The sequence below is a fragment of the Bos mutus genome, unplaced genomic scaffold (assembly GCF_027580195.1).
Source record: "Bos mutus isolate GX-2022 unplaced genomic scaffold, NWIPB_WYAK_1.1 CTG229, whole genome shotgun sequence".
Lineage (NCBI taxonomy): Eukaryota > Metazoa > Chordata > Mammalia > Artiodactyla > Bovidae > Bos > Bos mutus.
This window is the reverse complement of record NW_027219739.1, coordinates 187869-204875: the sequence shown is the minus strand read 5'-3', so window position 1 is coordinate 204875 and position 17007 is coordinate 187869. Positions and strand designations below refer to the sequence as shown.

General features: G+C 39.8%; 1 protein-coding gene across 2 annotated transcripts in view; it reads right to left on the bottom strand.

Annotated features, from left to right (window-relative positions):
- LOC138986888 (gamma-taxilin-like) overlaps positions 1–17007 on the bottom strand; it is a 103035-nt gene that overhangs the window by 14144 nt on the left and 71884 nt on the right. For both annotated transcript variants that reach the window (XM_070366881.1, XM_070366884.1), the window contains exon 4: positions 2850–3020. In XM_070366881.1, the coding sequence (XP_070222982.1) occupies positions 2850–3020 (171 nt within the window). The remainder of the gene's footprint in view (positions 1–2849; positions 3021–17007) is intronic.

Genomic DNA, 17007 nt, shown 5'->3' with positions numbered 1-17007 from the left:
GAAAGCCAAAGACTTGATGCTGTTGAACTGCAGTGCTGGAGAAGACTCCTGAGAATCCCTTGGACAGCAAGGAGATCAAATAAGTCAATCTCAAGGGAAATCAACCCTGATATTTGTTGAAAGGACTGACAATCAAGCTGAAGCTCCAGTATTCTGGTTATCTGATGCAAACAGCTGACTCACTGGAAAAGTCCCTGATGCTGGGTGAGATTGAGGGAAGAAGGAGAAGAGAGCATCAGAAGATGAGACTGCTGATAGCATAACCAATGCAATGCACGTGAACATGGGCAAACTTCAGGAGATGGTAAGGGACAGGGAAGCCCAGCGTGCTACAGTCCATAGGGTCGCAGAATCAGACATGAATGGGCAATTAAACAACAGAACAAAAATTTTCATTTCATATTAAAAAAAAGGGGGGGGGGATTAAAAACACACACACCACTAGATGATGATCACTTCAAAAGTTGTCCTATATTCTTCTTCAGTTCAGTTCAGTTGCTCAGCCATGTCCAACTCTTTGCGAGTCCATGGACTGCAGCACGCCAGGCCTCCCTGTCAATCACCAACTCCCGGAGTTCACTCTAACTCATGTGCATTGAGTCAGTGATGCCATCCAAACATTTCCAAGTATTGGATTTCACCTTCAGCATCAGTCTGTCCAGTGAATATTCAGGATATTCCAATGAATTGGACTGAGACAGTGATGAGTTCACTCTAACTCATGTGCATTGAGTCAGTGATGCCATCCAAACAAATCCAAGTATTGGATTTCACCTTCAGCATCAGTCCGTCCAGTGAATATTCAGGATATTCCAATGAATATCCAATGATGTTCTGAATATCTATATTCTAGATACTTGGAATTTTCAGAAACAGGGGTAATCATATGTCAAGCATGTGTGATCAAAATCATACTCCAACTCTTTAATGACATTCTTTACATTGGAAGGACTGATGCTGAAGCTGAAATTCCAATACTTTGGCCATCTCATGTGAAGAGGTGACTCATTGGAAAAGACCCTGATGCTCGGAGGGATTGGGGGCAGGAGGAGAAGGGGACGACAGAGGATGAGATGGCTGGATGGCATCACTGACTCGATGGACATGAGTTTGGGTACTCCTAGAGTTGGTGATGGACAGGGAGGCATGGCATGCTGCAATTCATGGGGTTGCAAAGAGTTGGACATGACTGAGTGACTAAACTGAACTGAAAGACAGACATGTTCCCATATAGAGACAGATTCTTTCTAGAGCTTCTCTACTCTTTGTCCTTCCCTACCGACAAAAATTTTGATAGCTGGTTCCTCTGCCTTTACAACTGTCCTTAAATCAGCTAAGGGATAAGTACTATTCTAAAGTATGTGGCAACTATTAAATAGTTGAAGATGTGCAAAGAATAGCAAAGGAGACTATCCAATTAGCATCCACAGTAGAGCTCTGCAACCTGCTTTGCCTTTAAACTCCTTTTGACCAGTTTATAATTTATTTCATCCAAGCCATTTCACTCGTTATCCAAGGAGGACACAGTAATCAAAACTACATTAATGATTAGAAGAATATATGGCAACCTTATATTTTTTAAGCAGGGCAGTTTTTGTCGTAAGTATCAGTACAGTCTAATTTCCCTGTGATCAATTATGAATTATTATTAAGGAGCTCTTCCTTGAATCTGTTGACTAGGAAAACAATGTTGACTAGGAAGAATGAATCTTTGATATACAATGACAACAAACACAGCATTACCCCCAAGCAAAATAAAAGGCAAGGCTAATTTGTCATTTTGAACTGGACATGAAACAACAGACTAGTTCAAAACTGGGAAAGTACATCAAGGCTGTATATTGTCACCCTGCTTATTAAATTTATATTCAGAGTACATCATGTAAAATGCTAGACTAGATGACTCACAAGCTGGAATCAAGATTGCCAGGAGAAATATCAACAGCCTCAGACATGCAGATGACACCACCCTTATGGCATAAAGCAAAGAGGAACTAAAAGAGCCTCTTAATTAAGAAGATGTAAGAGGAGAATGGAAAAGCTGGCTTTAAACTCAGCATTCAAAAAACTAAGATCATGGCATCCCATCCCATCACTTCGCAGAAAACAGACTGGGAAAAAATGCAAACAGTGGCAGACTATTTTCTTGGGCTCCGAAGTCACTGCTGATGGTGACTGCAGCCATAAAATTAAGATGCTTGCTTCTTGGGCAGAGACATTACTTTACCATCAGAGGTCCATTTAGTCAAAGATAAGTTTTTCCAGTAGTCACATACAGATGCAAGAGTTGGATTACAAAGAAGGCTGAGTGCCAAAGAACTGAGGCTTTCAAATCATGCTGTTGGAGAAGACTCTTGAGAGTCCCTTGCATCCTAAAGGTCAAATCTGAATATTTATTGCAAAGACTGATGGTAAACTGAAGCTCCAATACTTTGGCCACCTGATGTGAAGAGCTGACCCAAGAGAAAAGACATTCATGCTGGGAATGACTGAAGTAGAAGGAGAAGAGGGCAACAGAGGATGAGACGGCATCATCGACTCAATGAACATGAATTTGGACAAACTCCAGCAGATAGTGAAGACCGGGAACCCTGACATGCTGCAGTCTATGTTTTTTCAGAATCAGACACAACTGAGCAACTGAACAACTTGTCTTTGAGGACTGCATAGACTGCTCTGCTCAGGAACTTAATTTACCAGAGCAACTGAACCCAGAAGTTATCAAATAGCAGCCATAACTAACTCTCACTAAAGCAAATGATGCAAGGATTTACTTCAAACAGATATGCAGTGATTATAAAATCAATCTATCTAAAAAAAAACAAAAACAGAAAAAGGAACCAACTCACCTTTAATGTCTTATTGTGACGCTGGAGTTCCCTGCAAAGCGATTCAAGTTTGCTTCTTGCCAAGATAGCCTTGTTGTGCTCATGCTGCAAATTAACTTTCTCTTTCACAATCTGGGCTTGCTTCTTTTGCAAAATCTTCATTTGCTTTTGAACATTCCTGCTCTCTTCCAGCTAAAATTAATAAGCACTTTAGGTTTATAAAGCAGTCAGAATTTTTATATTACAACTGGAAAAATTCAAATTATAATCATGGAACTTTTTCTACTTCTCATAATTAGCTGTCATAAGAAAGTACACAAGTCATTTAACACAAGAAGAAACCCAATTTCATTGCTTATTATTTTACTAAAAGAAAAATATATCTCTTGGGAAAACTTGTTACAAATCAACACCTGCCAGTTTTACTTTTCTATAAGAACATGTGAGGGATACTTTGTTGAAAAAAATAAGCAGCACTCAGGAGTCTTTGTGAGTAAAGAGGCAATTTTAGAGTTAGAGTAATTTCTTATATTTTATATTAACAGATAAAAAGGCAGCCTTGCTGACATTTCAGTAAAACTTAGTGTTCACCCATCAAGCATTCAAAGCGCAAAAATGATATATACAGGAAAAATATGAAGTGTCCTTACAAGTAAAATATTTACAGCTATTACAAAGAGCTTCATTCAAATTCCAGAGGGGGTAAAAAAAAGCTTTTACTTTTATATCTTACTTGCTTTTATATCTTAAGCAAGAAAGCTCCAGAAAAATATCTATTTCTGCTTTACTGACTATGCCAAAGCCTTTGACTGTGTGGATCACAATAAACTGTGGAAAATTCTGAAAGACATGGGAATACCAGACCACCTGACCTGCCTCTTGAGAAACCTGTATGCAGGTCAGGAAGCAACAGTTAGTACTGGACATGGAACAACAGACTGGTTCCAAATAGGAAAAGGATTAAGTCCTGGCTATCTACTGTCACCCTGTTTATTTAACTTATATGCAGAATACATCATGAAAAACACTGGGCTGGAAGAAGCACAAGCTGGAATCAAGATTGCCAGGAGAAATATCAGTAACCTCAGAAATGCAGATGACACCACTCTTATGGCAGAAAGTGAAGAGGAACTAAAGAGCCTCTTGATTAAAGTGAAAGAGGAGAATGAAAAAGTTGGCTTAAAGCTCAACATTCAGAAAACTATACGATCATGGCATCTGGTGCCACCACTTTATGGGAAATAGATGGGGAAACAGTGGAAACAGTGTCAGACTTTATGTTTTGGGGCTCCAAAATCACTGCAGCTGGTGACTGCAGCCATGAAATTAAAAGACGCTTACTCCTTGGAAAAAAAGTTATGACCATACTAAAGAGAGCACACATAGAGAGCATACTAAAAAGCAGAGACATTATCTTGTCAAAAAAGGTCCATATAGTCAAGGCTATGGTTTTTCCAGTGGTCATGTGTGGATGTGAGAGTTGAACTATAAAGAAAGCTGAGCGCAGAAGAATTGATGCTTTTGAACTGTTGTGTTGGAGAAGACAATTGAGAGTCACTTGGACTGCAAGGAGATCCAACCAGTCCATCCTAAAGGAGATCAGTCCTGGGTTTTCACTGGAAGGACTGATGTTGAAGCTGAAACTCCAATACTTTGGCCACCTGATGGGAAGAGCTGACTCACTTGAAAAGACCCTGATGCTGGAAAAGACTGAAGGCAGGAGGAGAAGGGGATGACAGAGGATGAGATGGTTGGATAGAGTCACCCAATGCACATGGATTTGGGTGGACTCTGGGAGTTGGTGATGGACACAGAGGCCTGGTGTGCTGTGGTTCATGGGGTTGCAAATAGTCAGACACGACTCAGTGACTGTACTGAACTGGTGGACTATGAGAAGAGCTTTCTTAGTTATGTCCAACTCTTTGTGACCTCATGGACTATAGTCATCCAGGCTCCTCTGTCCATGGAACTCTCTAGCCAAGAATACTGGAGTGGGTTGCCACTCCCTTTTCCAGGGGATCTTCCAATCTCCTTGGCCTTCTGCATTGCAGGAAGATTCTTTACTGCTAAGAAACCAGAGAAGCCCAATGAGAAGAGCACACAAATTAGTATAGATTTCGCACAAATTATCTGTAACTAAAACTCTTTCTCCAGTACTCCAAACTGCTCATACACCACCAGATGATGAATAAAATCCCAATAATGCAGATTTTAATTATAAATTCAATAGTAACAGTAATAACAAAAATAATGATACAGCAGATCAGAACACTGACATTCCACTAATGGAGATATATTTCACTAAACAGACTAGGTACTAGACATTGAAACAAACATTAATGTATGAGAGACTCCAGAAGAAAGACGTAAATGCAGTTAATCTGACATATATGACATGGAGATGTCAAACTGATGGTTTCTATGTGCTCTAAGGAATAAAAGGCATAGTCTTACACTGCAGAGAGAGGTAGAGAAAAGTTGAGGGTTAATATTTAATAAAAAATTGGTATCTCACTGGTATTTTTATAACTGGATAGTGAATGTGGAGAAAGAAGTATTAAAAAGATCACAGGATAACAAAGACTCAATTGCATTATCATCTGCCTAGTTATATTTTTAGGTAGGCAGGCAGAATGAATAAACAAGATAAGAAATATTTCCAAAGAGAGTGATTTTTATAATGTATGAAACTTAAGGGAAAAAACAAAGACAGTGGTATTGGCAAAGAGAAAGTAGAGAGTGAATGCAGAAGTGGCTGCAAGAGTCACAGAAAACAAAGGCAGTGAGAATTCTTCAAAAAGAGTGCTGAATCAATGGTGACAGTCTGAACAGAGTATCTGTACTTTTCACTTACAGTCCTCTGATACATGAGATGATCAAGAAGCTGAAATGTCATCATGGAAGACAGCACAGTGGATGGGTCTATCTCCATATCCAGATAACTGCACTGACACAAAGTGATACAATTATTTTGGAAATGTGAAGTTTATACAAAGGCCTACAATTTCCAAAGAAATAAATGGTCAGTAAACTGTGATTAAATTTGCCTCATTTAACCACTAGCAGTGTAGCAAGCTTTTTATTTTTCCATTCCACAGCTCCATTGCAGGTGGTCATATTAAAATTCCTGGAGTGGCTTACATGAGCCACAATAAGCTATAAAGACTTAGGCCTCCAAAATGTCGGAGGTCTGTATTCTGATTGTGGATTTATAACTAACACTTGATCATAACAAGGCAGACACAGACAAGGGTCACCACTATTGTAAACAGCTCCATGTGAACCACTGAAGGAAATAGGATCCATTTTATCATTTTCCCTTTCATTTATCCTTTTTATTTCCTTTGAAGAGCCAGATATTTAAGCACTAAAACATTCAAAACCAATTCCATTTGGGAAATTTAGAAAATCACCATGCAAGCTCAGGATCAAAGATTATCTGAGAACACCTTAGATTAGATTTTCATCTCAGACTGATCTCTAGCAAAGAGACATTTTAAAACAAACAAAACAATAAAAACACAACAGACCTTGGTAAAGGGAATCTCATATCTAGAAATACTACACTGTAAGATTCAAATGTACAGTTAATAACAAAAATCATAAGGCATACAAAGAAATAAAGTATGGCCCATTCAAAGACACAAGACCAATCAACCAAACTGTCCAAGAGGAAGACTAGATAGTAGATTCACAAAAGACTTTAAAATAACTGTAGTTAAAATGCATAAGAGGTTAAGGAAGCAGACAAAGTGAAGAAACAATGCATGAGTAAAATGGAAAAAATCAACAGAAACCATAGAAAGGAACCAAAAGGGGGGAAAAAAAAATCTAGAAAAGAAAAGTACAATAATTAAAACAAGAAATTCACTAAAGGGATTAAAAATCTGATTAAAGATAACAAAGAATCAGTGTACTTGCAGAACAACAGAAATTACCAACTCCAGGGAAATGGAATTAATATAGACTGAGGAGCAATCTAAGAGCTAAGGAATCTGTGGGATACCATCAAGTGGACCAATACATTCAGTGTGGGATACCACACAGAGAAAACAGACAGAAGTGGGTAGAAAGGTTATTTGAAGAAACAATGATGAAAAATTTCCCAAATCTTATACCAAGATATGAATGTGCAAGCCCAACAAACTCCTAGAGTCACACTGAAACAGTCGTAAAACTGTCCAATGCCAAATTTACCACATACAAAAGATCCTTGTTAACATAATCAGAAAATTCCTCAGCATGAATCTCGGGAGGCCAGAAGTCAGCAGCTTTTAAAAATGCTGGAAGAGGAGACCCTCAACTGAGAACTCTATGTCTAGAAAAAGTCCTTCAAAAATGAAATATTAATATACTCCATAGGGCTTCCATGGTGGCTCAGTGGTAAGAATCCACCTGCTGATGCCGAAGACATGGGTTCAATCTCTGATCTGGGAATATCTAACATACCATGAAGCAACTAAGACAGAGTGCCACAACTAAGCCTGTGCTCTAGAGACCAAGAGTTGCAATTACTGAGTCCACGTGCCACAGATACTGAAGTCCTAGTGCACTAGAGATGGTATTCCACTGCTAGTGGAAAAGCCACTGCAATAAGAAGCCCACACACTACAACTACAGAGTAATCCCCACTTGCTACAACCAGAGAAAAGCTCACACAGCAACAAAGACCCAGGAAACCAAAAATAAAATAAATAAATAATAAATGAATTTTTTAAAGATAATAAAGAGATAAGACATCTTAAAAAATAATTAGGCTATATTAGGCGCATAATGAATAAACATTAAATTTCTGTGACATTAATAAGTGAAAGGTGCTAACAGAGCTGCATTTGAGAGCTTCTGTATACTTTTGAAATAAATGCTAAAGAGTGTTAGTAACTTGAGAATGTCACGTGCAATCCTCATTATAACCACCAAAAAGAGACTAAAAATGAATTAACTAAGGAACTTAAAATGATTTACTGCAAAAATTCAATTAACGATGAAAGAGCAGTGCAGAAAACAGAGTAAAATGGTAAAAGTTGATTTTTATGAATAATTTAAATGTACAAGAATGAAACTTCAATGAAAAGCAGAAATAGGCAGAATGGGTAAAAACATGATTCAGCTGCATCTCAAGTTAAAAGCTGGTGGAAAGCCTTCATCAGAATGCAGACTTTATGGATGATGGTGTCAGACTTCTGGTTCAATGTGAAGACAAAGAAGGATCCCACCCCCTCCTCCCAGTGACACAGTGAATCTACACCTACATACTGAAACCTTACATCAGGCACCTCAACTTTTAAGACCTGCACCTGAAAGACAAGATCTCAAAACATGTAGATGTGAAAATAAATGGGGCTTGGATCCTAGAAAAACTCACAAAGCTCTATGGAACTGAAAAACAGTTATACACATATGGACTAACCAAGCCCTGGATCCAGCCAGCAGAGGGACAGCATACAGAAAGGCCCAGTATGTGTTTGAAAGAGGCTTGTTAAGATACTCATGGCTTTGGAGTGAGGGGCAGGCTTCTAGTTTGGCGCACATGTAGAGACCCACTGAGGTGGCCTTGGGGAAGGGAAACATGCACAAGGAACCTCTACTGTGCAAAAGATCATCAGTATCTCTTCTCCCAAAAGAGAGTCTGTCTGGCTCTCCAATTTTTATGGCCATCACCCAGGGGATGCCCCTTAACTGCCTAGCTCTTGTGACCAATGGGGTTTGCACTTGTGGGTCCTGTGGGTCTGTTATAAACCAAGAATACTTTCTTTTGGCTAACCTCAAACCTAAGCACAACAAAGACACAGACACCTAAGTGTAACCCATCTATATGTGAAACAAGATCTGGCCTGAAGGGGCAGATTTCTAAATACAATTAAGGGTCAAATATAATTGCCCTTAGAGACCATGGAGAACCACAGGCACTATTTTCATCATCTTCCTCTACTACAGCCTCTAAAGCTTGACTTCTCCGAAAGCCTGACTTCATGCCTGATGCACCAGCTTTTGTGGCTACCATGCTATCCTGATAGCACGGCCCTAGTGGCCAGCATAATGTGTTCATAGGATGGTAGTAAAAAATAAATAGTTCTGAGCTGGCTTTCATTAAGCACTCAGTGTTCAGAAAGCAACACCTGAGGTGGTCCTAAGATGGCGGAGGAATAGGACGGGGAGACCACTTTCTCCCCAACAAATTCATCAAAAAGAACATTTAAACGCTGAGTAAATTCCACAAAACAACTTCTGAATGCTGGCAGAGGAGATCAGGCACCCAGAAAAGCAGCCCATTGTCTTCGAAAGGAAGTAGGAAAGAATATAAAAGACAAAAAGAGAGACATAGAGGTAGGGACAGAGCTCCATCCTGGACAGAAAGTCTTAAAAAGAGAGAAGTTTCCAAACACCAGGTAACACTCTCACTGCTGAGTCTGTGGTGAGCACTGGAACCACAGAGGGCAACATAACTGGGAGGAATAATAAATAAATAATTAATACCCACAGATCAGGTGCCCAACAGTAACTCTCCCAGCAGAGAAGCAGCTGCAGATGCCTGCACCCACCACTAGCAAGCGGGGGCTGGGCAGGGAGGCGCAGGCTGCATTGCTTAGAGTAAGGACCCCGCTTGAATGCCCTGAGCGCTATCTGAGGGAACTAACTTGGGCTAGCAAACCAGACTGTGGGATAGCTACCATGCGAAAAGCCCTAACCTAAGACACCGTCAGGTACGCTCAAAGAACAAGGACTGAACCAGACGATGGCAACTGCAGCCCCAGGGAGGCATTATCTACTAAACTGCAAGCAGCCTTCTTTGCTAACTAAGACTTCTTGGGGTTCTGGACAGTAAACATCCGCCTGAGGTGTGCTGGTTGTACACCCAGAAAACCGAGTGGCAGGGACGGGGAAGGCGATAAGTCGCAGCGACTGTGCTCGCCAAATATTTCATCACCTGAGCTGCTCAGACCTGGGAAGGGCAGAAAACGCAGGCCGAACAGAGTCTGCTCCTCTGAGGACTGACTACCAGAGGGCCTGAACCTGAGCGGCTTAGACCTGGGAGGTGCATGCAGCCCAGGGCTGGCCTCAGAGAGTTCCCAGTGGAGCAACCTAGAGCCTGAGCAGTGTGGGCAGGGAGGGCACACACGCTGTGAGTGGGGCAGGCCCAGTGTGGCTGAGGCACTGTGAGCACACGCCAGTGTTATTTGTTTACAGCGTCACTCCCTCTCCACAGCGTGCCTGAACAAGTGAGCCTAAAAACGTGTCCACCACACCCTCTTGTGTCAGGGCGAAAATAGACACTGAAGAGACCAGCAAACAGAAGAAACTAAAACAGAGGGAACCGCCTTGGAAGTGACAGGTGCAAAAGATTAAAACCCTGTCATTAGTACCGACTACATAGGAAGGGGCCTACAGATCCTGAGAAATATAAGCTGGATCAAGGAACTATCTGAAAATGAAGTGACCCCACACTGCCCACAACAACACCAGAGAAAGTCCTAGATATATTCTTACTGTTTTTATTATCTCTTTTTTAAAATTTTTTAAAAATTTAAGTCCTCTATTACTCCATTAATATTCATTTTTATAACCTATTACTTTGAAAATAGAGACCCTATTTTTTTCTTCTTTTCTTTTAAAATTTTTATTATACTTTTTTTTTTACTTTACAATATTGTATTGGTTTTGCCATACATCAACATGCATCCGCCAGGGGTGTACATGTGTTCCCCATCCTGAACCCCATCCTACGTCCCTCCCCATACTATCCTCTGGGTTATCCCAGTGCACAAGCCCCAAGCTTCCTGTATCCTGCATCGAACCTGGACTGTTGATTCATTTCTTATATGATATTATACATGTTTTAATGCCATTAAAGCAAACTTCATATATATATATATATTTTATAATTTTGTGACTTTTTCTTTTTTTCTTTTCTTTAATATTGTAATTTTGAAAATCCAACCTCTACTCTGGATTTTTAATCTTTGCTTTTAGGTATTTATTATCTATTTTGTACTTTTAAGAACCCAATTTCAGTACTCATTTTCACTTGGGAGAGAGATTACTGTCTTGACTGCTCTCTCCCTCTGTGGACACTCCTTTTTGTCCACCAGGTCACCTTTATCTCCTCCCTCCCGCTTCTCTTCACTACCCAACTCTGTGAATCTCTAAGTGTGTTCCACATGGTGGAGAAAACTTAGGGAACTGATTACTGGCTGGATCTGTCTCTCTCCTTTTCATTCCCCCCTTTATCCTCCTGGCCACCTCTGTCTCCTTCCTCCCTCTTTTATTCTCTGTGTAACTCCGTGAACGTCTGTGAGCAGTCCATACTGTGCAGCGCACATAAGGAAGTGATTACTGTCTAGCTTGCTCTCCCTTCTTTGGATTGCACCTCATCTCATTTGGGTCGCCTCTAACTTCCTTCTCCCTCTTCTCTTTTCCATGTAACTCTGTGAACGTCTCTGGGTGTCCCTCAATGTGGAGAAACTTTTGATCTTTAACCTAAATGTTTTATCAATGGTGCTGCATAGGTGGAGAAGTCTTGACTCTACTGTAAAAATAACTGAAAATCAGAAACAGGAGGCTTAAGTCCAAATCCTGAGAACACCAGAGAAATCCTGACTCCAGGGAACACTAATCGACAGGATCTCATCAAACACCTCCATAACTACACTGAAACCAAGCACCACCCAAGGGCCAACAAGTTCCAGAGCAAGACATATCACTCATATTCTCCAGCAACACAGGAACACAACACTGAGCTTCAATATACAGGCTGCCCAAGTCACTCCAAATGCACTGATATCTCATAACTCATTATTGGACACTTCATTGCACTCGAGAGAGAAGAAATCCAGCTCCACCCAGCAAAACACCTACACAGGCTTCCCTAGCCAGGAAACCTTGACAAGCCATCCATAAAACCCTACCCCCAGCAAGAAAACTCCACAATAAAGAGAACTCCACAAACTGCCAGAATACACGAAGGCCACCCCAAACATAGTAATATAATAAACAGGGTGAAGGGACAGAGGAACCCAGCAGCTAAAGGAACAGGATAAACGTCCACCAAACCAAATAAAAGAGGAAGAGATAGGGAATCTATCTCTATAGAGAATTCCAAATACTGATAGTGAAAATGATCCAAAATCTTGAAATCAAAATGGAATCACAGATAAATAGCCTGGAGACAAGGATTGAGAAGATGTAAGAAAGGTTTGTGAAAAAGTTGGCTTAAAGCTCAACATTCAGAAAATGATGATCATGGCATCTGGTCCCATCATTTCATGGGAAATGGATGGGGAAACAGTGGAAAAAGTGTAAGACTTTATTTTGGGGGGGGCTCCAAAATCACTGCAGATGTTGACTGTAGCCATGAAATTAAAAGACGCTTAATCCTTGGAAGAAAAGTTATGATCAACCTAGATAGCATATTGAAAAATAGAGACATAGTTTGCCAACAAAAGTCCGTCAAATCAAGGCTATGGTTTTTCCAGTCGTCACGTATGGATGTTAGATTTGGACTGTGAAGAAAGCTGAGCACCAAAGAATTGATGCTTTTGAACTGTGGTGTTGGAGAAGACTCTTGAGAGTCCGTTGGACTGCAAGGAGATCCAACCATTCCATTCTAAAGGAGATCAGCCCTGGGTGTTCTTTGGAAGGAGTGATGCTAAAGCTGTAACTCCAGTACTTTGGCCACCTCATGCGAAGAGTTGACTCACTGGAAAAGACTCTGGTGCTGGGACGGATTGGGGGCAGGAGGAAAAGCAGACGGCAGAGGATGAGATGGCTGGATGGCATCACTGACTTGATGGACATTAGTTTGAATGAACTCTGGGAGTTGGTGATGGACAGAGAGGCCTGGTGTACTGCCATTCATGGGGTCTCAAAGAGTCAGACACGACTGAGAGACTGAACTGAACTGAACTAGAATAAATAAAAAAGAATCAGTATATAATGAATAATGCAATAAATGAGATCAAAAACACTCTGGAGGAACAAACAGTAGAATAAGGGAGGCAGAAGATAGGATTAGTGAAGTAGAGATAGAATAGTAGAAATAAATGAATCAGAGAGGAAAAAAGAAAAATGAATTAAAAGAAACAAGGACAATCTCAGAGACCTCCAGGATGATTTAAATGCCCTAATATTTGAATTACAGGAGTCCCAAAAGAAGAAGACAAAAAGAAAGACCATGAGAAAATACTTGAGGAGGTAATAGATGAAAACTTTTCTAAAATGGGGAAGGAAATAATCATCCAAGTTCAAGAAATCCAGAGAGTCCCAAACAGGATAAACCCAAGGCGAAACACCCCAAGACACATATTAATCAAATTAACAAAGATCAAACACAAAGAACAAATATTAAAAGCAGCAAGGGAAAAACAACAAATACCACACAAGGGGATTCCCATAAGGATAACAGCTGATCTTTCAACAGAAACTCTTCAGGCCAGGAGGGAATGGCAAGACATACTTTAAGTGATGAAAGAAAATACAAACAACAACAAGAAAATAACCAACAGCCCAGATTACTCTACCCAGCAAGGATCTCATTCAAATATGATGGAGATATCAAAAGCTTTACAGACAAGCAAAAGCTGAGAGAATTCAGCACCACCAAGCCAGCTCTCCAAGAAATACTAAAGGAACTTCTCTAGACAGTAAACACAAAAAGGGTGTATAAATTCGAACCCAAAACAATAAAGTAAATGGCAACAGGATCATACTTATTAATAATTACCTTAAATGTAAATGGGTTGAATGCCCCTACCAAAAGACAAAGACTGGCTAAATGGATACAAAAACAAGACCCCTATATGTGTTGTCTACAAGAGACCCACCTCAAAACAAGGGAAAGAGACTGAACGGGAAGGGCTGGAAAAAGATATTCCACATAAACAGAGATCAAAATAAATCAGGAGTAGCAATATTCATATCAGATAAAATAGACTTTAAAACAAAGGCTGTGAAAAGAGACAATGAAGGAGACTACATAATGATCAAAAGATCAATCCAAGAAGAAGATATAACAATTATAAATATATATGCACCCTGACTTCAGGCTCTACTACAAAGCCACAGTCATCAAGACAGTATGGTACTGGCACAAAGACAGAAATATAGATCAATGGAACAAAACAGAAAGCCCAGAGATAAACCCACACACCTATGGACACCTTATCTTTGACAAAGGAGGCAAGAATATACAATGGAGAAAAGACAATCTCTTTAACAATGGTGCTTGGAAAACTGGTCAACCACTTGTAAAAGAATGAAACTAGAACACTTTCTAACACCATACACAAAAATAAATTCAAAATGGGTTAAAGATCTAAATGTTTAAGACCAGAAGCTATAAAACTCCTAGAGGAGAACATGGGCAAAACACTCTGTGACATAAATCAAAGCAGGATCCTCTATGACCCACCTCCCAGAATATTAGAAATAAAAGCAAAAATAAACAAATGGGACCTAATTAAACTTATAAACTTCTGCACTAAAAGGAAACTATAAACAAGATGAAAAGACAGCCGTCACAGTGGGAGAAAATAATAGCCAATGAAGCAAGTGACAAAGAACTAATCTCAAAAATATATAAGCAACTCCTGCAGCTCAAATCCAGAAAAATAAACCATCCAATCAAAAAACAGGCCAAAGAACTAAACAGACATTTCTCCAAAGAAGACATACAGATGGCTAACAAACACATGAAAAGATGCTCAATATCACTCATTATCAGAGAAATGCAAATCAAAACCACTATGAGGTACCATTTCATGCCAGTCAGAATGGCTGCGATCCAAAAGTCTACAAGCAATAAATGCTGGAGACAGTGTGGAGAAAAGGGAACCCTCTTACACTGTTGGTGGGAATGCAAACTAGTACAGCCACTATGGAAAACAGTGTGGAGTTTCCTTAAAAAACTGGAAATAGAACTGCCTTATGACTAGCAATCCCACTACTGGGCATACACATCGAGGAAACCAGAATTGAAAGAGGCACGTGTACCCCAATGTTCATCACAACACTGTTTATAATAGCCAGGACATGGGAGCAGCCTAGATGTCCATTAGCAGATGAATGGATAAGAAAGCTGTGGTACATGTACATAATGGAGTATTACTCAGCCATTAAAAAGAATACATTTGAATCAGTTCTAATGAGGTGGATGAAACTGGAGCCTATTATACAGAGTGAAGTAAGCCACAATGAAAAACACCAATACAGAATAATAATGCATATATATGGAATTTAGAAAGATGGTAATGATAACCTTGTATATGAGACAGCAAAAAGGACATAGATGTATAAAACAGTCTTTTGGACTCTGTGGGAGAGGGAGAGGGTGGGATGATTTGGGAGAATGGCATTGAAACATGTATAATATCATATATGAAATGAATCGCCAGTCCAGGTTTGATGCATGATACAGCATGCTTGGGGCTGGTACACTGGATGATCCAGAGGGATGGTATGGGGAGGGAGGTAGGCGGGGCTTTCAGGATGGGGAACACATGTACACCCATGGCAGATTCATGCTGAAGAATGGCAAAACCAATACAATATTGTAATTAGCCTCCAATTAAAATAAATAAGTTTATATTAAAAAAAAAAAGAAAGCAACACCTATATCTTATTCTTCCCATCAAAGAAGCATATTTGTATGTTTCCAAAGCTGCTGCCCGAAGTGCCTGGCTATCAATCATGCTGAATCTAGCTGTAAATGAAATCTGTCCTTTTCTGACGCTGACAGGTCTTGGTACACTTAAATGACTTGAGACCCACTAAGAAGAAAGTAGACTGCTTGAAATATAAGAATCATTTGTGAGACAAACAAGAGTTGAGGTAAAATTCAATCACAAGTTTTATCTCTGTGAAATGAAAAATCTCACCTGCCATATTAGTAAACAAAGGGTGTTGTAGCCATAAAACCATCAGCCACTGCAGTCACACTGCCATCACCCCTCAGGATGAACACTGAATAGATTCAGGATGGACAAAAGCAGGACACTGGCCTTATATAGCTAAGATGGATACCACAGGAATGATTTCAACCAACCCAGAGTCCTGCAACTTCCAATACAGAAAAAAGTACTACACTCATTAAAACTTGGTATACCTGATTTTTGCTAAATAACAGTAATCATTTGATTTCCAACTACCTGGTCTCTGTTGCAAAAATTCCTATATATCCTCTTCTTTGCCCTTACTTCTTAACAGCAGTCACACAGAGATATCCAAGATCTTTAGTTTTGTCCATAAAATAAAACATAATTCTCAACTTTTAGCCTATGCATTTGTTTGGCTAACATCTAGAACATGAAGTCACACCTTCCAAATGGGGAGAATGGGAGAGGAGGTTGTTTTATTAAAGAAACCAACACAGAGAGTCAAATAAAATAAACAGAGGAATATATTACAAGTAGAAGAAAAAGATAAAACTTCAAAAAAATAATTACTGAGAGATAAATAGTTTACATGATAAAAAGTTCAAAGTAACAACCCTAAGATTCTCACTGAGCTCTGAAGAATAGAAAATTGAAGTGAAAGTTTTTAACGGAAAATACAAGTTATACAAGTAACAAACAGAAACAACACAACTTAAGAATAAAATAACTAAACTGCAAACACACAACAAAAAGATCAGCAACAGATTCATGTCAATGTATGGCAAAAACCACTACAATACTGTAAAGTAATTAGCCTCCAATTAAAATAAATTTTTTAAAAAAAGGAAAAAAAAATCAGCAACAAATTATATGAAGCATGAAAAGGGCTGCTGCTGCTGCTAAGTCGCTTCAGTCGTGCCCGACTCTGTGCGACCCCATAGTCGGCCTCCTATCAGGCTCCCCCATCCCTGGGATTCTCCAGACAAGAACACTGGAATGGGTTGCCATTTCCTTCTTCAATGCATGAAAGTGAAGTCACTCAGTTGTGTCTGACTCTTAGCAACCCCATGGACTGCAGCCTACCAGGCTCCTCCGTCCATGGGATTTTCCAGGCAAGAGTACTGGAGTGGGGTGCCATTGCCTTCTCCATGAAAAGGGTTAGTGAACTCAAACATATGGCACTGGAATTCACCTAACTATAGCAAAAAAGAAATAAAAACAAGTAGACATTGATTATGGAGAAGGCAATGGCACCTCACTCCAGTACTCTTGCCTGGAGAATCCAAGGGATGGGAGAGCCTGGTGGGCTG